General features: G+C 47.1%; 1 protein-coding gene across 1 annotated transcript in view; it reads right to left on the minus strand.

Annotated features, from left to right (window-relative positions):
* Positions 1-23,590, minus strand: part of LOC140387160 (regulator of G-protein signaling 7-binding protein-like) — a 45,522-nt gene that overhangs the window by 4,621 nt on the left and 17,311 nt on the right. The window contains exons 3-5 of the mRNA XM_072470162.1: positions 22,603-22,733; positions 14,236-14,395; positions 13,191-13,261 (exon numbers count right to left, since the gene is read on the minus strand). Of these exons, the coding sequence (XP_072326263.1) occupies positions 13,191-13,261; positions 14,236-14,395; positions 22,603-22,733 (362 nt within the window). The remainder of the gene's footprint in view (positions 1-13,190; positions 13,262-14,235; positions 14,396-22,602; positions 22,734-23,590) is intronic.

Genomic DNA, 23,590 nt, shown 5'->3' on the forward strand with positions numbered 1-23,590 from the left:
AAAGATACTGCACAGACAAAAGCAAGTAAAACCCTGGTTGTTAAGTTGATTCATGAGTGGCATTTAATATATATTTGCTTAATTGGAATATAGTGGCAGGTTTAGGAAGTTAATAATAATAATAATGCTTATTGTCACAAGTAGGCTTACATTAACACTGCAATTAAGTTACTGTGAAAAGGTTTCTTCTTAAGAACTGTTGTAACTGTTAACTATAAACTATTTCTTTGTTAATGTGGTTAATGTTGTGATTAAATTCAAGTTTGTTTTAAATTAAAATGTACCTAGAACATAAGAACTAGGCACAGGAGTAGGTCATCTGGCCCCTCGAGCCTGTTCTGCCATTCAATAAGATCATGGCTGATCTTTTTGTGGACTCTTCTCCACCCCGCCCGCTCACCATAACCCTTAATTCCTTTACTGTTCAAAAAATCTATCTAGCTTTGCCTTAAAAACATCCAAACAGGAATCCTCAACTGCTTCACTGAGCAGGGAATTCCACAGATTTACAACCTTTTGGGTGAAGAATGTCCCTTCTCAACTCAGTCCTAAATCTGCTCCCCCTTATTTTAAGGCTATGCCCCCTAGTTTTAGTTTCACTCCTCAGTGGAAACAACCTCCCTGCTTCTATCTTGACAATTCCCTTGTAGCGCACAAAGACTCCGTGAGACGAATAGAGTGAAGTCGATGAGGCTTTATTAAGCGTGTCTGTTCCCCCGCAGCTCGATAGTAAACTGGCCTGCGGGGGAAGACTCCGGCTTCTTATACTCCGCCTTCAGGGCGGAGCTAGAGGTCAACGGCCAACCAGGACCCGGGATCTGTCAGCCAATGACATTAGGGCTTCCAGTCCCACATGACCCCCAATACATACTACCACATCCCTTCATAGTTTTATATGTTTCTATCAGATCCCCCCTCATTCTTCTAAATTCCAATGAGCATAGTCCCAGTCTACTCAGTCTCTCCTCATAAACTAATCCTCTCAAACTCCGGAATCAACCTCGTGAATCTCCTCTGCACCCACTCCAGTGCCAATACATCCTTTCTCAAATAAGGAGACCAGAACTGTATACTGCGTACCTCTTGGTTAGTGTTATCACTACTGTGGTGCAGTAACATTTCCTCACAGTTTAAAAATTTGAAAATAGTTGTTTTTTTTTGTCCAGGATCCCAACATGGAGCAGCCAGACAACTTCTTATTCTCTGCCTCTTCAGAAACATTGGTATGTGTAGGCTGGCCAATAAAGATCTGATGACATCTAGCAGAAGCTGCCTTGTCAGTTTATGTTTTAACAGTCCACTCCCCAGAGACCTTTACGATCCTGCTCATTGGTCCTTTTGGGATCCCACTCGTCAATTCTATCATGCTCATGGAATACCCTGTTTCATCACTGCTCCTATGCCATCAGAAGTAACGGGAACATGGGACTTTTGGAGAAAGCAAAAGGGAGACAAAAATGAGGGAGGAAAAAAACAAAAGTAGAGGAGAATTGTAGCCAAGATAGAAAAGTGGATGAAAGCAAAACCAGGTGTGAGAAGTAAGGGGGCGGAGATGAGAAGTAAGGGGGTGGAGAGTTGTGTTATGTACTCTGGGATAACACAGGCTGCAACTCGATGCAGCTTTCACCAAAAGATACTCCAGACTTAGTATGTTCAATGTGATTTATTGAACCATTAACACAGTTCTCTGAGTTCGACTCTCCTAATCTTGCTATAGTAACTCAGTCTAACTAACCAGTCTGCTCTAAGCCACGTGGTGGGTGTGATGCTTCTGATCTGCCCCTGTCCTACTCTCTAAGTGTCGCCTGTGGAAAGAGGCAGAGCATGTGTGCCCTGTCTTTGTATATGGGTTGTGTAATGCCCCCTTGTGGTAGTGTCACCTCTGGGTGTCTTGACTGCCCATTGGTCGTGTCCTATTCTATGTGTTCATTAGCTGTATGTCTGCATGTCATGATGTCTCCGGTGCTCCCTCTAGAGTTTACTTAGTCGTAGTGTATTTACATTAACCCCTTATGTATGTACAGTGATGCATATCACCACAGAGAGGTTGCAGGAAAGGGGAGAAGTAAGGAGGCAAAGAGGTTGCAGGAAAGGGGAAGATGGAGAGGGAAGGTATTTGAAAATAGGAAAGGAAAACAAGCTAGAAGACTATATCATTGCATCAGAATTTTGTGTTTGGGACTTCCGGTGACGGCGGGCAGGAGGCGGCCGCACAATGGAGAGCTCCCGCTCGGGAACGGCATTTTCGGGGCTTTAAGCCCGGTCCCAGGGTCCACGGAGGAGGCAGAAGCAGGGAGAAGGCACGGAGGAGGCACTGTGAAGACACAGGAGGGAAAAAAAACCCAAAGAAAAATGTCGAGGGTGAGCAAAAAAACGGCCGAAAAAAAACCAGCTGGAGGTCCGTCGGGGAGTGGAAAGGTCACCACGGGGTCACCAGGAAAAATGGAGGCTGGAGCACCAGGGAAGGCCGCACTGCTTACGGCTGAAGAAATAACCAAGGTGATGGCTGCGGAATTTGAAAAGCAGTTGGCGCAGATTGCGAAATGCACGAAGACGGTGAAGAAGGAGATGAGGGAGGTTTTGGGTGTGCTGGTGGAGGAGGCGGTTTCCCCGGTGAGGACGGAGGTGGCGAGCGCAGTGGCGGAGGTGCGAGAGCAAGGGGAGGCGCTGAAGGAAGTGAAGGAGACGTTATTGCAGCACGGTGATCAACTTGCCTCGATGGGGAAAGAGATGCGGAAGGTGATGGATACTAACAAGGGTCTGCGAGGAAAAATGGAAGACCTGGATAATAGATCCAGGCGACAGAACTTGAGGATTGTGGGGCTGCCCGAAGGAGTTGAAGGACCGAAGCCGACTGAGTATTTTGCCGCGATGCTGGCAAAACTACTGGGGGAGGGGGAGGACCCCTCCCGATATGAACTGGATCGGGCTCATCGGTCGTGGAGGCCTGTACCAAAGGCGCGTGAGCCGCCAAGGGCAGTGACTCTGTGCTTCTGTAGGTACAGGGTGAAGGAGAAGGTCCTGAGCTGGGCCAAGCAGAAGCGGGTGGTGCAGTGGGCTGGAGCTGGTATACGTGTATACCAGGACTTTACGGTGGAGCTGGCAAGGAGGCGGGCTGTCTTCAACCGGGTGAAGTGGGCACTGTACATTAGCAAGGTGCGGTGCGGCATTGTATATCCAGCGAAGCTGAGGGTGACTTACAAGCTCAGGGACTTTTATATTGGAACGGCGGAAGCAGCGGTGGAGTTTGCGAAAGCAGAAGGACTGTGGCAGAACTGACAAATTGAGGAATGGCCATGTGCCGATGTAACCTCATGACTGTATTTTCTTCTTTTTTGTATCACTGCGCGCGGGTGTAGAGATTAAAGGAGCCAAGGTGGTATATATTTGGACAAGGGAAGGGACGGGACTTTCACTCGAAATGAGAGTTCTTTGGGGTGTAGGTGGATATGCGGGGTTTGTGTGCTAAAAGGGGATCTTTGGGCTTTCCTGGGGCCGGGCAAGTGGGAAAGGGACCCGGGCGGGGGCTTCCACGCTGGCCGGTTTGTGCCGGCCAGTGAATGGGAGTGAGGTGGGGGGAGGGGCTGCGGCCATCGGAGCCTGGCAGAACAGGGTCCGAGTGGTCTAGCCGGGGTGGAAAGTTGGGGGGGGAAGGAACCGAGGTTGGGGGGGAGGTGTTTTGCAAGAGGCAGTGGACGGGAGGAGCTGGAAACCTGGGGGGGGGGGGGTGTAAGATTAAGGGTGACTACGGGTAATCCCTCATTCTTTTTTGTCATTTGTTTATGTAAACATGTGGGTTGCGGTTTGGGAGTTGGTGGGTAGATGGGATCATTGTTATTATGGGGACTGACATATCTTGCTGATTATTGTTTATTGTTGATGGATGTAAATGTGGGAGAAAATGTGAAAATGGAGGAGAATAACGTTCTCCCCGTGTCTGCGTGGGTTTCCTCCGGGTGCTCCGGTTTCCTCCCACAGTCCAAAGACCTGCAGGTTAGGTGGATTGGCCATGATAAATTGCTCTTAGTGACCAAAAAGGTTGGGAGGGATTATTGGGTTACAGAGATAGGGTGGAAGTGAGGGCTTAAGTGGGTCGGTGCAGACTCGATGGGCCGAATGGCCTCCTTCTGCACTGTATGTTCTGTGTTCTGTGTTCTAATAAAAAAAAAATTTTTTTTTTAAAAGAAAAAAAAGAATTTTGTGTTCTATTTATTGCCACAAGGGCGATTTATTGCGTGGAGGAACTCCTCTGAATATTGATGCTCTCTGAGGAACTATGAATCAGTACACCTGAAGCCCTTTTTTTGTTATTTTGTGGAATGTGGGCTTGACTGGCTGGGTCAGAATTTGTTTCCCATCCCTAATTTCTCTTGAGAGGGTGGTGATGAGCTGCTGCCTTGAACCGGTGCGGACCACGTAGTGTAGGTACACTTAACAGTGCTGTTAGGAAGGCAGTTCCAGAATTTTGATTCCGTGACAGTGCAGGCTAGGCTACATAGTTCCAGGTCAAGATAGTGTGTGGCTTGGAGGAGATTGTGCAAGTGGTAGACCCATCCATCTACTGCCTTTGTCGAGGTCACGGGTGCGGAGGGTAACTGTTGAAGGAGTCTTGGTGAGTTGTTATAGATGGTAAACACTTATGCCACTGTGCGTCTAGAGTGGAGGGAGTGAATGTTTAGAATGGTGGTTGGGTTGGGTGTCAATCTAGTGAGGTGTTTTTGTCCTGGATGGTGTTTTTGTCCTGGATGGTGTTGAATTCCTTGAGTGTTGTTGGAGCTGCACTCATCCAGGCAAGTGGGGAGTATTTCATCACACTGATTGTGGACAGGCTTTGGGAAAGTCAGGAGGTCAGTTACTTAGAGTCATAGATAGTCATAGATGTTTACAGCATGGAAACAGGCCCTTTGGCCCAGCTTGTCTATGCCGCCTAGCTTCTATGACTCAACTAGTCCCACTTTCCCACATTTGGCCCATATCCCTCTAATCCACCCTGCCCATGAAACTGTCTAACTGTTTTTTTAAAGGCAAAAATTGTACTCGCCTCTACCACTGCCTCTGGCAGCTCGTTCCAGATGCTAACCACCCCCTGTGTGAAAACCTTTTTTGCTGCAGAATTCTTTTGAACTACTCTTGTGCAGCTGGTCCAGTTCAGTTTCTAATCTATGGTAATCCCCAGGATGTTCATAGTGGGGATAACGCTATTGAATATCAAAAGGGGATGGTTAGATTCTCTCTTGTTGCCGATGGTGATTGCCCGGCACTGGTGTTGCACTTGTCTATCAGCCCAAGCCTGAATGTTGTCCAGGCCTTGCTGCATTTGGACATGGACTGCTTCAGAGTCTGAGAAGTTGCAAATGGTGCTGAATATTGTGCCACCATCAGCTAAGAGCCCTTCTTTTGGCCTTATGGTAGCAGGAATGTCATTAATGTGGCAGTTGAGGATAATTGAACGTAGGAAACTGCCCTGAGGATATCCTGCAGCAATGTTCCAAGGCTGAGATGATTGACCTCCCTCAACCACAAGCATCTTCCTTTGTGCTGGGTATGACTCCACCAAGTGGCGAATGGTCCCTCTGATTCCCATGTATTTCAATTTTGTTGGGGTTCTTTACCACACTCCACTCAAAAGCTATCTTGATGTCAAAGACAGTCACACTCCTCTCACCACCAAAATTCAGCTTTGTCCATGTTTGATCAAGGCTGTGATTGTTCAGGAGCTGAGTGACACTGGCAGACCCAAACTGAGCATCAGTGAGTAGATATATGCAAGTGCCACTAGATAGTATGGTGACAACATCTTCAATTCCTTTCATCAAGAGGAGGCTGATGGGTTGGTAATTAGCCAGATAGATCTATCCTGCCTTTTGTGTACAGGACACACCTGGGCAATTTTCCACATTGCCAGATAGTTGCCAGTGCTGTAGCTGTTTTGGAATAGCTTGGCTAGGAGCGCAGCTAGTTCAGCAAATGTCTTCAGTATTATTGCTGGAATACTGAGCTGTTTCTTGATATCATGTGAAATGAATCGAATTGGCTGAAGACTAGCATCTGTGATGCCTGGGACCTCGGGAGTAGGCCAAGATAGATCATCAACCCGGCAATGGTTGCAAATATCTTGTCTTTTGCACTGATGTGCTGGGCTACCCCATCATGAGGATGGGGATATTGGATATTCGTCCCATTAGTTCTTTCTCACTATTCACAACTGGATATGGGAGGACTGCAGAGCTTGGATCTGACCCATTGGTTCTGGGATCACTCGGCTTTGTCCACTGCATGCTGTTTCCACTGTTTGGCATGCAAGTAGCATCTTCTCCAGGTGGGCACCTCCTTTTCATGTCTACCTGATGCTGCTCCTGGCATGCCCCCCTGCACACTTCATTGAACCCTTGGCTTGATAATGGTAGAATAAGTGTTATGGCAGGTTACATATTGTGGCTGAATATAATCCTGCTGATGGTGATGGTCCACAGCACCTCATAGAAGCCCAGCTATGAACTGTTCTGACATCCCATTTAGCACAGTGGCAGGTGCAACACGGTGGAGGGTCCATTCAGAGTGAAAACAGGACTTTGTCTTCACAATTACAGTGCAGCGGTCACTCCTACCTTTTAGTGTCATGGACAGATCGACTGGTTTAGTAGGTTCTCTCACCACCTGCCAAAGACGCAGTCTAGCAGCAATGACCTTCTTTCGGACTCCGCCAGATTGGTCAGTACTGCTGCTACAGCACTACACTTCTTAATGGACTGATGAAGTCCTCCACCCAGTGTACATTCTGTGCCCTTGCCACCTTCAGTGCTTCCTCCAAGTGGTATTCAACATGGAGTACGGATTCATCAGCTGAGGGAATGCAGTAGGTGGTAATCAGCAGGAGATTTCCTTGCCCAATGCCAATATTGAGGACTCCCAGGGCAACTATCTCCTGTACATTGGTGTGCTGTTGGATCCTGTCCTGTTGATGAGACAGGACTGGGGCATTCTCCCAATTTTGACACAAGCTCGTGAAGGTTCAGAGAACTTGGCAGGGTTAACATAAGAACATAAGAACTAGGAGCAGGAGTAGGCCATCTGGCCCCTCGAGCCTGCTCCGCCATTCAATGAGATCATGGCTGCTCTTTTTTGGACTCAGCTCCACTTTCCGACCCGAACACCATAACCCTTAATTCTTCAAAATACTATCTATTTTTATCTTAAAAACATTTAATGAAGGAGCCTCAACTGCTTCACTGGGCAAGGAATTCCATAGATTCACAACCCTTTGGGTGAAGACATTCACCCGAAGCTCAGTCCTAAATCTACCTCCCCTTATTTTGAGGCTATGCCCCCTAGTTTTGCTTTCACCCGCCAGTGGAAACAACCTGCCTGCATCTATCCTATCTATTCCCTTCATAATTTTATGTTTCTAGAAGATCATCCCCCCCCCCCCCCCCCCCCCCGCCCCCCCGGCATCCTTCTAAATTCCAACGAGTACAGTCCCAGTCTACTCAACCTCTCCTCGTAATCCAACCCCTTCAGATCTGGGATTAACCTAGTGAATCTCCTCTGCACATTCTCAGGTAAGGAGACCAAAACTGAACACAATACTCCAGGTGTGGCCTCACTAACACCTTATATAATTGCAGCATAACCAGCCTAGTCTTAAACTCCATCCCTCTAGCTGTAAAGGACACAATTCCATTTGCCGCCTTAATCACTTGTTGCACCTGTAAACCAACTTTTTGCGACTCATGCACTAGCACACCCAGGTCTCTCTGCACAGCTGCATGTTTTAATATTTTATCATTTAAATAATAATCCCTTTTGCTGTTATTCCTACCAAAATGGATAATCTCACATTTGTCAACATTGTATTCCATCTGCCAGACCCTAGCCCATTCACTTAACCTATCCAAATCCCTCTGCAGACTTCCGGTATCCTCTGCACTTTTTGCTTTACCACTCATCTTAGTGTCGTCTGCAAACTTGGACACATTGCACTTGGTCCCCAACTCCAAATCATCTATGTAAATTGTGAACAATTGTGGGCCAAACACTGAACGCTGATTGCCAACCAGAGAAACACCCATTAATCCCCACTCTTTGCTTTCTATTAATTAATCAATCCTCTATCCATGCTACTACTTTACCCTTAATGCCATGCATCTTTATCTTATGCAGCAATATTTTGTGTTGCACCTTGTCAAAAACAGGGCTAGCAAATTCAATGCCAGGAGGTCCATCCAGTTTCTTATTTTACAATTTTGGCATAACTGAGTGGGTTGTTTGGCCATTTTAGAGGGCACTTAAGAGCCACACTTCTGTGGGTCTGGAGTCATACCGAATCCCTACAGTGCAGAAGGAAGCCATTCGGCCCACTGAGCCTGCACCAACCCTCAACGAGCACTCTGCCTAGCCCCACTCCCATGCCCTAGCCCCATAACCCTGTGCATTGATCATGGCCAATCCACCTAACCTGAACAGCTTTGCACTGTGAGAGGAAACCAGAGCACCCAGGGAAAACTATGCAGATGTTGGGATACCGGACCAAACCTCAGTATTTGCTAGGATTCCGGACAATTTTGGAAAACTGACAGGAAAGGATACTTCACCCCAGAAGTGATGACTTTGACCAATGCACATAATTTATATTAAAACAAATTTTAATTTATGTACAGAATTTACAACATTAACATCAAAGAAATAGCGTTACAATTATTAGTTAAGTAGTTCTTAAATAAAAAGATAAACTTACTATGTATACCTGCAACTAACTCCAATTAAGCGACCCAATACAGTTCAAATGCCACTTATGAAAAAGTTAGCAAAAGGATTTGCTTACTTAGCTGTTTAGAAACTTTTAGAGAGAGTCCCTTTCATCAGACTCAAATCCTATGGCAAACTCCAAAACTACAGACAGACCTGGCTCCTCCCATTAATTACATAATTTTTATCCCACAGAGTTCCATGACCTGCTTATCTAGGACTAAACATCACTTTCCCCCCTCTCTCTTCCACCCCCCCATTAAAAAATCTACTCCAGGGAATCAAAATACAATTCCATAGGCACTTTATCTGTAACCATGTAAGTGGTTAAAATCAATAATTACAGCTTTAGCAGATACACAGTCTGGGAACCTTAACCTTAGATTCTTTGGTAATATTACTGCAACAAATATATACCTTAACCCACGCAATTAAAAACATTACTGCAACAGGTATCAAATATAATATATAACAATTTCTACATTCATCACGGAGAACGTGCAAACTCCACATAGACAGTCACCCAAGGCCGAAATCGAGCCCAGGTCCCTGGCGCTGTGCAGTATTAACTCGTGTTGAATAAAGGGCCTGAATGAGGAATGTACGGCTGAGGCGGCACACAGCCCCGTTTTGTACAGCTCACCGGAACTCCCCAGTGTAGCGAGAGGTTGAGACACCATTTTTAAATGGCGTCCAGATCTCCAAGGCCCCCAACACCCACACCAAGCACTTGCAAAAAATGCCAGCTTGTCACCTTGGCAGTGCCACCTTGCAGTGCCCATGCCAGCTGGCAGAGCCACATGGGCAGTGCCAGACTGGCATCCAGGTGACACGGCCATGATGCCACTACCATGGTGCCAGGTAGGCACTGCCATGGTACCCAGGTGGCACTGCCCTCCATGTCCAAAGGGCATGGAGCTGGGGACCCCAAAATCTGAGGTACCTCTGGAATCTGCACATTAGTGTGAGACTAGCTGCCTCGCTCTAATTATGCAGATTTGCCAAAAAGTGATCCCGCCCATTGTGGGTGGGATTTACATCACAACATCTCACAAGATCGTGTTGGATCTAGCAAGGAGTTTGGAGCTGGGTAGATCCCGGGAGCAGGGTCTCCCAGCTTTCATCGGCCATGCTGCTTTTCGGGCGCAAATGACAATATTGAATTCTTTATACCCGTCAGTCTGGCCTCAATAACACTCGAGCTGGATTTGTAGGTATAATATTATTTATTTTTAATCAACTTGCAAGGCTGACTCGCTTCACAGAGATTCAGAACACACAAGCGGTCTCCTGGAGCTCCCGAACCGAGTGCTATCAGAGACAAAGAAATCTTTACAAATCTCATTCAAATGGCATCAAGTTTCACATACAAGATTCCCATAGGTCATCCTATACACCTCCTGGCCTGGCCATATATCCTGATTGGCTCACTTCGCATTCCTTAACCCTGTGCCTCTTGTTACCCAGCATCTTTTTCCCCCTCCTTGCCATGCTTTCTGAATCCCTTTGTCTTTTGTTTGTGAACTCACTACTATCAGACTGGCTCACTTTATTGTAACTAATATTTGAACTAACTTTTATATCACATTCGTTTTTTCAATTCCTCATTCCCTCCTTTTATCATTTCATGATAACCTATCTGTCCAATCCGTAGCTACGGCCCCTCATCTAAGAAGATTCATCGCTGCATTTCCAATTACTGTTGCAGCCTCATGGATCCTAACAGCCAAGATTCTAGGGGCGTCTATCTGTTCCAGTGCACCCTGCATTTTACCCATCACGCATTTAAGGATGACCAGGCCCACAAAGATGCAGCCGAGTGCCACTGCTAAATACATGGCCATATTTATCAACCAGCCCTTCCAACCTCCGAATCCCCAGTTACCCCAAGTAGCTTATCATACTGTGAGTGGGAATTATCCCGAGGAAGGGGAAGGCAAATAGCCGGTGGCGCTGACCCCGGATTGTAAGGAAGAGTGACTTTCTCGGGCGGTGGCTCGGAACGCTGACAATGAACCACCGTTTGGGGAGTGCCCCAAAGCGGTGAAACAGAAAATAACCTAAGACACCGATATGGGGTTCGGGTAGCAGACAACCCGTCCCTGGCCATACAAGCGTATGGATTTGGTTTTTTTTAAATATGTTTTATTGAAATTCTTTTCCCAAACAACAATTTTTCCCCTCTTACAAAGCAAACGCAACAATAACAATACAGAAATTTTTAACAATACACAAGTAACAAAACCCCTTTATCTTTGACCTAAACTAAACTAAACCCCCTCCCCCCTCCCCCCCTTCCCCCTGGGTTGCTGCTGCTGGTCATCTGTCTTCCCTCTAACGTTCCCCTAGGTAGTCGAGAAATGGCTGCCACCGCCTGGTGAACCCTTGAGCCAATCCTCTCACGGCAAACTTTATCTGCTCCAGCTTAATGAACCCCGCCATATCATTTACCCAGGCCTCCAGTCCGGGGGGATTCGCCTCCTTCCACATGAGTAGGATCCTGCGCCGGGCTACTAGGGACGCAAAGGCCACAACGTCGGCCTCTTTCGCCTCCTGCACTCCCGGCTCTTCCGCAACTCCAAATAGAGCTAACCCCCAGCCTGGTTTGACCCGGGCCTTCACCACCCGCGAAATCACTCCCGTCACTCCCTTCCAATACCCTTCCAGTGCCGGGCACGCCCAAAACATATGTGCGTGGTTTGCCGGGCTCCCGCCACACCTCCCACATTTGTCCTCCACTCCAAAGAACCTGCTCAATCTTGCTCCCGTTATGTGTGCTCTATGTAGCACCTTAAATTGAATCAGGCCAAGCCTGGCGCATGAGGAAGAGGAATTTACTCTGCTTAGGGCATCAGCCCACATACCCTCCTCTATCTCCTCCCCTAGTTCTTCTTCCCACTTTCCTTTTAGTTCGCCCACCGACTCCTCCCCCTCTTCCCTCATCTCTCGGTAAATCTCTGACACCTTGCCCTCTCCGACCCACATCCCTGAAAGCACCCTGTCCTGTATCCCCTGTGTCGGGAGCAACGGAAATTCCCTCACCTGTTGTCTAGTAAACGCCCTCACCTGCATATATCTCAAGAAATTTCCCCGGGGCAACTTATACTTTTCCTCCAATGCTCCCAAGCTCGCAAAAGTCCCATCTATAAATAAATCTCCCACCCTCCTAATTCCCAACTGGTACCAGCTCTGAAATCCTCCATCCATTCTTCCTGGGGCGAACCTATGGTTGTTCCTGATTGGGGACCCCACCAGGGCTCCCCGCACCCCTCTCTGTCGCCTCCACTGTCCCCAGATATTCAATGTTGCCGCCACCACCGGGTTCGTGGTAAACTTTTTAGGTGAGATCGGTAGCGGCGCCGTCACCAGCGCCTCTAAACTCGTCCCTTTACAGGACTTTCTCTCCAGTCTTTTCCACGCCGCTCCCTCACCCTCCATCATCCATTTACGTATCATTGCCACATTGGCGGCCCAATAGTAATCGCCCAAGTTCGGTAGTGCCAATCCTCCTCTGTCCCTACTACGCTGAAGGAACCCCCTCCTTACTTTCCCTGCCCACACGAAGCTCGTGATGCTCCTGTCTATTTTTTAAAAAAAGGTCTTGGTGATTAGTATAGGGAGACATTGAAATACAAATAAGAACCTCGGGAGGACCATCATCTTAATTGCTTGCACCCTGCCCACCAGCGATAGAGGCTGCATGTCCCACCCCTTGAAGTCCTCCTCCATTTGTTCTACCAACCGTGTCAGATTAAGTCTGTGCAAGGTTCCCCAGCTCCTAGCGATCTGAATCCCCAGGTATCGGAAGTTTCTTTCCACTTTCCTTAGAGGCAAGCCTTCTATCTCTCTACTCTGGTCCCCTGGATGTATCACAAATAATTCACTCTTCCCCATGTTTAGCCTATACCCCGAGAAATCCCCGAACCCCCTCAAAATTCGCATAACCTCTATCATCCCCCCCGCTGGGTCTGACACGTATAACAATAGGTCATCCGCGTATAACGAGACTTGGTGTTCTTCTCCCCCTCTAATCACCCCTCTCCATTTCCTGGAGTCTCTCAACGCCATGGCCAGAGGTTCAATTGCCAACGCGAACAACAATGGAGACAGCGGGCATCCCTGTCTTGTTCCCCTATATAGTCGGAAATACTCCGATCTATGTCGACCTGTAACTACGCTTGCCGTTGGAGCCCCATAAAGAAGTCTAACCCAGCTAATAAACCCGTTCCCAAACCCAAACCTCCTTAAAAGCGTATGGATTTCTAGGTATAGTATTATTTATTTTTAATCCACTTGCAAGGCTGACTCGCTCCACAGAGATTCAGAACACACAAGCGGTCTCCTGGAGCTCACAGCGTAACCATTGGATCACACCCATTGTTTCAAAGGACCTTGTCAAACATGCAGCTTTTATAAGTTTGCAGTTAGAAATGTCAAATACATACCTTGTATTTTAAGATATTGTGGGATGGATTCCCTGAGATTTCTCAGAAGGTACCTCATTTCCTGAATGTCACTGAAACGACAAATATATAAACATTTTTCAATGTTTTTCAAAAGTTGATCGGCACTGTCAATCTCTGGGCTCTTGAACATGTAAATTAGAATTCCGGTTTTTCACTCTGGTATTCCTGTTCATAGCATAAATCATATTTTCAGACATAACCGTACGGAGTTGAAGCTATCAACTTCAAAAGATAAAACTAGTGCCCTAATTAAATTGAGCCAAAATAAAATAGTGATTGTAAAGGCAGATACCAGCTTTTAACACACCAGATGCTGTTAGTTCCTAAATGCCTGATTGTTGCACATGCATTCTACAGCAGGTAAAGTTCACAGAATGGCTAAAGACAAGACCCGCTTTCTAAGCATGTTCCCAACTTCCCTGCAAATCATTGGTTCGAGCCTCCTGCTCCACTCAGTTTGACCTTTTTGTCTTTGCTGTCTTAACTACTCCCAGCAGGTTCATCAAAAATGCAAAAGGACTTTGTTGTCTCCCTCCTGCCTATCTGCAGTCTTCCGATGTCAATATTGGGATCAACCTCTGACTTCAGCAGCTCCCGCAACTTTCCTGTGAGAATCTCCCATTCCATTCCCACTGCTTTGCTTGGGAGCCATTGGACTGACTTATTGCTTTTCTAATACCTTTCCACAGGCCTAACTGAGATGTGTTCTGTTATAATACCCCGAATTGCGAGGCAGCAGTGCTGACCACTGTGCCACCGTGCCGTTCCTATGGTCTCACCCTTTGTTTTTTCCGTGCCAGAAAGAGGACTCTTGTTCCAAGCACAGAGTTTTAATGATGGGTTTATCCAAAAGGTTAACCAGATTTTCAACATTTCTGTTCTTTTTTTAAAAAACATCTCTTGTTTGGTAGGGTTAACGTTGCATTTTATTTAACTTGTCTTATCCGTTGCTGTATGAAAAATAATTACTAGAAGTATGAAATATTGTAATATCTTTGCAAAATGTAAAGCCTAAAGAGTTTACCTTTCTGTGGATTCAACCTCCCGTGCTGTATCGAAGTGACATGCCATCGTGTCCAGATCTTGTGATGAAGATGAACAGGTGGCATCTTCTATGAATGGGACCTGTGAGTGTTCCTCTTCTCTTTCACAAGGGATTCCAGGAGCAGGACAAATCATTTGTTCTGAAACAATATTGCGGGTGTCAAAAAAGTCAAGTTGTAGCATTTTGTATCATTGTTTTTGAAAATATTTGAGATGGTTTTTCAAACCAATTTCTTCATTCAAATAAAAGCAACATACTGCGGATGCTGCAAATCCGAGATAAAAACAGAAAATGCTGGAGAAAGTCTGAGCAGATCTGGCAATGCCTGTTTCTGACTGTAATGGACCTACATTTGTCTTCACCAATCTTTTTCTTTTCACGTACCGATAGAAACTTTTACAGTCAGTTTTTATGTTCCCTGCAAACTTACCCTCGTACTCAATTTTCCCTTTCTTAATCAATCCAATGGTCCTTCTTTGCTGAATTCTAAACTACCCCCAATCCTCAGATGTGTTGTTTTTCTTGGCCAATTTGTATGCTTATTCCTTGGATCGTCCTTGGATTGAATACTATCTCTAATTTCCCTTGTAAGCGATGGATTGGCTACCTTTCCCGTTTTACTTTTATGCTAGACAGGAATAAACAATTGTTGCATTTCCTCCCTCCGTGTGCTCCTTCAATGTTTGCCATTGCCCATCCCCTGCCATCCCTTTAAGTAATGTTCCCCAATCGATCAAAGCCAACTTGTGCCTCATATCATCGTAGCTTCCAGTCAGGAAGGCCTTGCCAGGGCTCCATTTAGTACTGGTTTCCACAAACGTGGACCATTTGTAATGGCACCTGGGGGGTCTCGCAGGTCATTAGAGACCCCTGGGTGGTTGAGGACAGGGCAGTGAGGCACCCTGGAACTCCCTCTGGCACCAGGACACCTTGGCAGTGTCACTAGGGGCACTGCCAGGGTGGCAATGCCATGGGTTAGGCCCACAAGGGCATTACCAGGTAGAGGGGTGGTGAGGGTGTGTTCCTAGAAGCCTCTCTGAGGTTGATGGGGTCCGAAAACAGGGGGGGGGTGGGGGGGGGGGGGGGGTGTGCATGCGTTAGGGCGGGTAGGGTGAAGGGGCTGAAAGTGAGGGGGGTTGGAGATTTGGAAATCGGGCAGCCTTCCAAAATGGAATAACCCTTCCGTGCAGCCTCGGCGGAGAGAAACACCCGAAGGCTCTGAAAATCTCTTTAAATGCTTCAAAGTGCAACACCTCAACTAACCAGCTATTCACTGGAATCAGTTGCACCATCTGAAGGCAAGATGCTGTACAAATCTTTGAAGAAGTGGTTAGATGGGGAAGCATAACTCCCCATCGATTGTGCTCGGTGTCTCCCAGGCCATTGGAGACCCCTAGGGGATTGGGGACAGGGCAGGGTGGTACCCTGGCTCGCCCCCAGGCACCTTGGCATCACCACCCTGGTGCTACCAGGGTGCCCAGGGGCATTGATGGACTGGCAGAGGGACTGCGAGGGTAGCAGGGTGGCACTGCTGTGGTGACCAGGTGCCAGGGTGGCACTGTCAAGGGTCAGGGCCTGAGGGGAACCATGCCCATGAAAGGGGAATGTGGGGGGTATAAAGGGGGGGGGGGTGAAGGGCAGGTATGAAGTGGCCTCATAAAGGTTGGGGGACGAGAGCTGAAGGAGGGGTGAGAGGTGAAGGAGGGGTGAGAGGTGAAGGGGGTGAGAGGTGAAGCGGGGGTGAGAGAGAGGGTGAGGTGAAGGGGGGTGAGAGGTGAAGGGAGTGAGAGGTGAAGAAGGAGGGGTGAGAGGTGAAGAAGGGTGGGTGAGAGGTAAAGAAGGGGGGGGTGAGAGGTGAAGAAGGGGGTGAGAGGTGAAGGGGGGTGAGAGGTGAAGGGGGGTGAGAGGTGAATGGGGGTGAGAGGTGAAGACGGGGGGTGAGAGTGAAGACGGGGGGTGAGAGGTGAAGAAGGGGGGTGAAAGGTGAAGAAGGGGGGTTAGAGGTAAAGAGGGGGGTGAGGTGAAGAAGGGGGGCTGAGAGGTGAAGAAAGGGGTTGAGAGGTGAAGAAGGGGGTTGAGAGGTAAGAAGGAGGTTGAGAGCTGAAGAAGGGGGTTGAGAGGTGAAGAATGGGGGGTGAGAGGTGAAGAATGGGGGGTGGGAGGTGAAGGGGGTGAGAGGTGTAGGGTGATGGTAGGGTGGGGTGAGAAGTGAAGGGGGTGTGAGTGGTGTTGGGTGGGTGAGACGTGGGGGTGGGGTAGGGTAAGGTGGGGTGGGGTGGGGTTAGATGAGGCCCACTGAATGAGGGGGTTGGGAGGCCTGAAAATGAAGACCCTCAGCGACCCAATAGCGGGATATCCTCACTTGGAGGGGTGGGGGGTATTGCCCATGTCTGAAGGGGATTTCAAACTCACTTAGAGATCGCAGTACCCTTTTAAAATGGCGCTCCTATCTCTGAGGAGCCAGTCACGCCGAAAGTTCAGCTCCCGCTGTTGAAAAAAATTTCGAAGTGTGGTATAGACCAGGGAGAAACTCCCCAAGGCCCAAAAAATGGCTAAGTGTGGCTGAATAAGAGCAAAGAAAATACGGGCGAAAGATGGGACGAACGGCCGAAGAGGAGGTGAACGCGAGACGACAACGGCAGCGAAAACCGTCCGGGAGAAGCAAGTAACAACACCAATACCTGATCCATTTGCGTATTACCCTCTCTGTATTGGACATAACCAATGTAACTGTTTCTCCGGCACCCAAATGTATATGTACCTCCCCAGTTAGCCCCCCCCCCACAACAAACAGGTGCCTACTTATGTGTTAAAAATAATATTGCCAATTGTACAGAGTTGCTGTTATTGAGCTAGTGTATAATACCCTACCAGCTGTTTTTTTTTAATGTGTGTTTTCTTCTCTTCTATATATATATATACATATTTTATTCTGTGTACATAGCTGTAAATATACTTTGTTTATAAACCCAATAAAAAACATTTATTTTTTTAAAAAGTGAGGCTGAATAGCGATATGGCTCTCACCCAAAAAGCAAGCGGGAAACACCCTGCTAAACTCATGCAAAATTACACTTAGAAAGTTTTTGATTGTAGTCCGACCTATGTCTGAATAATACCAGAACTAACAAATAGTGGAATTGTTTGGAAAATGAGTATAAGAATGGGTTCAATTCAACTTGCCAATATTGGGAACATCAGTGCTCCAGAAAAGTTTGTTTCCATTCAACGCTAAATATTAAATTTAGCATGATACAAAGGAAACTTGTCTTCTTCGTTTGGATGTGATGTAGTCCAAAGTCATGTCAAGCATGGATTTTACAGAGATGGCCTTGCAACCACATATCAAAACTCAGCCGATGGAACATCAGTGAGATATGGAGCTGCATTGTCAGTCATTATAAGATTGTGACCATAACAGAGAAGAGTCACGCCAGCAATAGTACAAGATAGCTGCATCTCCATGATTCTGTTTACATTTAAAAAGTTGGCATGGTGCATGGCGTGAGGCTTTTTGCTATATTTTCTTTGCTTCTGGATTTTTTTCCCCAATACCATGTCATTAATAGAATTGACCATTCCATTACAGCAAAGCGATATTATTGCAGCCAACTACCGTGTTTGAGGGGCTGTTGTTCGCGGGGGAGGGGGGGCTCTGTGAAAAAGGGGAAAAATCTGTACAGACTGTATAGTTGATTGTTGGGAAGTATGTTTCCCGGGGTGTTTATTCGCTGTAACCTGTTTTGATATATGTTTGAAATAAAATACATTTTTAAAAAATAAATAAAATTATTGCAGCCAACTGCAAAGTCTCTGGCTTGTTAATTTGCATCTTAGAAGAACTTCTCTCATTTGATTTTGGCTCCCATCAACCGGCAAGGTCAAATTCATTAAACATCTTTCTAGCAATCACCCTGTCCACACGCTGTGCACATTTCTGTTTCCTATTTTGTACTTCATGCACTCAAATTAAATTTCAACTCCTGAACCAAATTTCACTCAAGGAGTGGATGCAGGGATGGTGTAGGAGGGAGGGTTTCAGGTACGTGGATAATTGGAGCACATTCTGGGGAAGGTGGGACCTGTACAGACAGGACGGTTTGCACCTGAACCAGAGGGGCACGAATATCCTGGGAGGGAAAATTGCTACGGCTCTTCGGAGGGGTTTAAACAAATTTGTCAGGGGGCTGGGAAAATAAGCTGTAGTCCAGAAGCCAGTCTCGCGAGTAGTGCGGTACTGAGGAGGGTATCAAGGTCGCAGTAGTGTACCGGCAGACAGAAAGGTGGCTTGAAGTGTGTCTACTTCAATGCAAGGAGCATCCGGAATAAGGTAGGTGAACTTGGAGCGTGGATTGGTACTTGGGACTACGATGTTGTGGTTATTACGGAGACATGGTTAGAACAGGGGCAGGAATGGTTGTTGGAAGTTCCGGGGTTTAGATGTTTCAGTAAGAGTAGGGAAGGTGATAAAAGAGGTGGAGGAGTAGCATTGTTAATCAAGGATAGTTTAACGGCCGCAGAAAGGCAGTTTGAAGGGGAATCTGTCTACTGAGGTAGTGTGGGCCGAAGTTATAAATAGGAAAGGAGCGGTCACATTGTTAGGAGTTTTCTATAGGCCCCCAAATAGTAACAGAGATGTGGAGGAAGAAATTGCAAAACAGATTATGGATAGGTGTGGAGGTCTCAGGGTAGTTGTCATGGGTGACTTTAACTTTCCAAATATTGATTGGAACCTCTAAAGGCCGAACAGTTCAGATGGGGCAGTTTTTGTACAGTGTGTGCAGGAGGGTTTTCTGACACAATATGTGGATAGGCCGACAAGAGGGGGGGCCAAATTGGATTTGATACTGGGTAATGAACCGGGCCAAGTGTTATATTTGTTTGTGGGAGAGCACTTTGGAGATAGTGACCACAATTCGGTGTCTTTCACTATTGCAATGGAGAAGGATAGGGCCATACGGCAGGGCAAGGTTTATAATTGGGGGAGGGGTAATTATGGTGCGATTAGGCAAGAATTAGGGAGCATAAGATGGGAACAGAAACTGTCAGGGAAAGGCACAAATGAAAAGTGGAGCTTGTTCAAGGAACAAATACTGTGTGTCCTTGATGGGCATGTCCCTGTCAGGCAGGGAGGAAATGACCGTGTGAGGGAACCATGTTTCACAAAAGAGGTTGAATGTCTTGTCAAGATGAAAAAGGAAGAGTATGTAAGGATGAGGAAACAAGGTTCAGTAGGGTCACTTGAGGGTTACAAGGTAGCAAGGAATGAGCTGAAAAAAGGGCTTAGGAGAGCTAGGAGGGGGCATGAGAAGTCCTTGGTGGGTCGGATCAAGGAAAACCCCAAGGCTTTTTACTCTTATGCGAGAAATAAAAGAATGACCAGGGTGAGGGTATGGCCGGTGAAGGACAGTAGTGGGAACTTGTGCATGGAGTCAGAAGAAATAGGAGAGGCATTGAATGAATACTTTTCTTCAGTGTTCACAAAGGAGAGGGGCCATGTTTTTGAGGATGAGAGTGTGATTCAGGCAGGTAGGCTGGAGGTAGTAGATGTTCTGAGGAAGGATGTATTAGCAATTTTGAAAAACATGAGGGTCGTCAAGTCCCCTGGACCAGATGGGATATACCCAAGGATTCTTTGGGAGGCAAGGCATGAGATTTCAGTGCCTTTGGCTTTGATCTTTGGGTCCTCCCTGACAACGGGGATAGTGCCAGAGAACTGGAGAGTGGCGAAAGTTGTTCCTCTGTTCAAGAAAGGGAATAGGAATGACTCTGGTAATTATAGGCCAGTTAGTCTTACTTCGGTGGTCGGGAAGATAATGGAAAAGGTCCTGAAGGATAGGATTTATGACCATTTGGAAAGATGCAACTTAATCTGGGATAGTCAACACGGATTTGTGAAGGGTAGGTCTTGCCTCACAAATTTGATTGAATTCTTTGAGGAGGTAACTAAGTGTGTCGATGAAGGTAGAGCAGTTGATGTCGTATACATGGATTTTAATAAGGCGTTTGATAAGGTTCCCCATGGTCGGCTCATGAAGAAAGTAAGGAGGTGTGGGATAGAGGGTAATTTGGCCAATTGGATAAGTAACTGGCTATCACATAGAAGACAGAGGGTGGTGGTGGATTGGATTGGATTTGTTTATTGTCACGTGTACCGAGGTACAGTGAAAAGTATTTTTCTGCGAGCAGCTCAACAGATCATTAAGTACATGAGAAGAAAAGTGAATAAAAGAAAATACATAATAGGGCAAAACAACATATACAATGTAACTACATAGCACTGGCATCGGATGAAGCATACAGGGTGTAGTGTTAATGAAGTCAGTCCATAAGAGGGTCATTTCAGAGTCTGGTAACAGTGGGGAAGAAGCTGTTTTTGAGTCTGTTCGTGCGTGTTCTCAGACTTCTGTATCTCCTGCCCGATGGAAGAAGTTGGAAGAGTGAGTAAGCCGGGTGGGAGGGATCTTTGATTATACTGCCCGCTTTCCCCAGGCAGCGGGAGGTGTAGATGGAGTCAATGGATGGGAGGCAGGTTCGTGTGATGGACTGGACGGTGTTCACGACTCTCTGAAGTTTCTTGCGGTCCTGGGCCGAGCAGTTGCCATACCAGGCTGTGATGCAGCCCGATAGGATGCTTTCTATGGTGACTGGAAAATTTTCAGACTGGAGACCAGTTACCAGCGGTGTACCACAGGGATCAGTGCTGGGTCCTCTGCTATTTATGATTTTTATCAATGACTTGGAGGAGGGGGCTGAAGGGTGGGTCAGTAAATTTGCTGATGACACCAAGATTGGTGGAGTAGTGGATGAGGTGGAGGGCTGTTGTAGCCTGCAAAGAGACATTGATAGGATGCAGAGCTGGGCCGAAAAATGGCAGATGGAGTTTAACCCTGATAAGTACGAGGTGATTCATTTTGGTAGAAAAAATTTGAATGCGGATTACAGGGTCAACGGCAGGGTTCTGAGGAATGTGGAGGAACAGAGAGATCTTGGGGTCCATGTCCACAGATCTCTGAAGGTTGCCACTCAAGTGGATAGAGCGGTGAAGAAGGCTTATAGTGTGTTAGCGTTTATTAATAGGGGGCTTGAGTTTAAGAGCTGCGGGGTTATGCTGCAACTATACATGACCCTGGCGAGACCACATTTGGAGTATTGTGTGCAGTTCTGGTCACCTCATTATAGGAAGGATGTGGAAGCATTGGAAAGGGTGCAAAGGAGATTTACCAGGATGCTGCCTGGTTTGGAGGGTAGGTCTTATGAGGAAAGGTTGTGGGAGCTAGGGCTTTTCTCTTTGGAGTGGAGGAGGATGAGAGGCGACTTAATAGAGGTTTATAAGATAATGAGGGGGATAGATAGAGTGGACGTTCAGAGACTATTTCCTCGGGTGGATGTAGCTGTTACAAGGGGGCATAACTATAAAGTTCAGGGTGGGAGATATAGGAGGGATGTCCGAGGTAGGTTCTTTACTCAGAGAGTGGTTAGGGTGTGGAATGGACTGCCTGCTGTGATTGTGGAGTTGGACACTTTAGGAACTTTCAAGCGGTTATTGGATAGGCACATGGAGCATACCAGAATGACAGGGAGTGGGATAGCTTGATCTTGGTTTCGGACAATGCTCGGCACAACGTCGAGGGCCGAAGGGCCTGTTCTGTGCTGTACTGTTCTATGTTCTATGTTACAAAGGTCTTGGGTGTAAAGTTATTTCAACTTACTGTCAAAGGATCAAAATAATGATTACATTTCTAAGATCGAATGCGACTTAGCTTCACGAGTTTAGAATAACATTTCTTCCCATGTTGCAATAAATCAAATCAGAATGTTTTTTGTGTGCAATAACCCTATCTGCTACCAGATATCTGATATCTTATGAAGATGCCCTGTCCGTTACACCATGATATTGTGTCCACTTTACAACCAGAAATAGCAACATCTAATGGCAGATTTTGACTTGACATTTTATCAAGTCCGCTGTTTAAATCTGATTAAATCCAATCCCCGTTGATGCTAATTCCTTCCTTGGGCCTGTGGAGGGTTCCACCGTAGGAATATTTAATTGAGAGAATCCAAACTTTCGCTGATGTTTTCCGTGATCGCTCTTTTATAGATAAGCTGTGTTGTGGTCTCCATACCGACATGAACAACAGAATCAATACAAATAGCCTCTCTATTCGCAAGGTGCAATGATGGAACCAGTACGTCTGCGAAGATCATGATGTTTTTCTAGAGTGTAAAAGTCTGTTTCCAAACAGCAGTTAAATACTATTTAATATATATTCCGTTCTTCACAATCGGTTTGCAATTTAATAAATTTTTGATTTGTAAGAATGTCAGTAAATTCAAAAATACCTGTTTTTCGAAGTTGAAAAGATTCCATTAAGTATGCTGATTTAAGCATTTCGGTTAGAAACATCTCCAGACACCCATAAAACAGTATATGGAGTCTGCAGATACCGGACTGCAAATTTTCATCTTCGAGGCTGTAGAAATTTCAGCACAAAAAATAAATCAGCAACAAATAAATCAAAGATGCATTCTTTGGATTGTTTTGTCATGCTTTTTAAAAAATCCCTGACAGGTTTTTCAAACAATATGGGCGGAATCTCTACCCCCCCCCCCCCCACCCCAACCCCGGCGGGTGGGAGAATCGCCGGGGCGCCGCGCGAGTCACGCCAAGCCCCCCAAAGCACGCGATTCTCCCACCCCTCCAAAACCAGCGCCACGCAAATCGCGCCGGGCCACTCGGAGAATCGGCGCAAGTGGCAAGCGGCAATTCTCCGGCCCGGATGGGCTGAGCGGCCGCGCGTAAACGGCTTAGTCCCACCGGCGCCGGCCACACCTGGTCGCTGCCAGTGGGTACTCATTGCGAAGGCTTGGGGGGGCGGCCTGTGGTGGTGGGGGGGAGGGGGGCTCCGTTCCCGGGGGGGGCCTCCGATGGGGTCTGGCCCGCGATCGGGGCTCACCGATCGGCGGGCCGGCCTCTCCCTCTCCCCCGGGCCTACTTCCTTGCGCGGTCAGCACCCGGAACCTGGCACCGTGTTGGTGAGGGGCCGGAGCGCTCCACGAGGTTACCGCACATGCGCTAGTTGACGCCAGCCCAACTGGCCATGCGCGGGACCCAAGGCGCCGCGTCTTTATGTGGCGCCGAGTCTCTGATGCCACGCCGAGGCCCCGTCCCCGTAAATCGCACAACGCCCCTGCTAGCCCCACGGAGGGGGGAGAATAGGGGTCTGGGAACGGGCGCCGATGCCGGAGTAAAACACTCCGGATTTTACTCTGGCATTGGCACTTAGACTCCCGTTGGGAGAATCCCGCCCTATGTCTTGTACATAAATAT

Source organism: Scyliorhinus torazame, chromosome 12, assembly GCF_047496885.1.
Source record: "Scyliorhinus torazame isolate Kashiwa2021f chromosome 12, sScyTor2.1, whole genome shotgun sequence".
In the NCBI taxonomy this organism is placed as follows: Eukaryota; Metazoa; Chordata; class Chondrichthyes; order Carcharhiniformes; family Scyliorhinidae; genus Scyliorhinus; species Scyliorhinus torazame.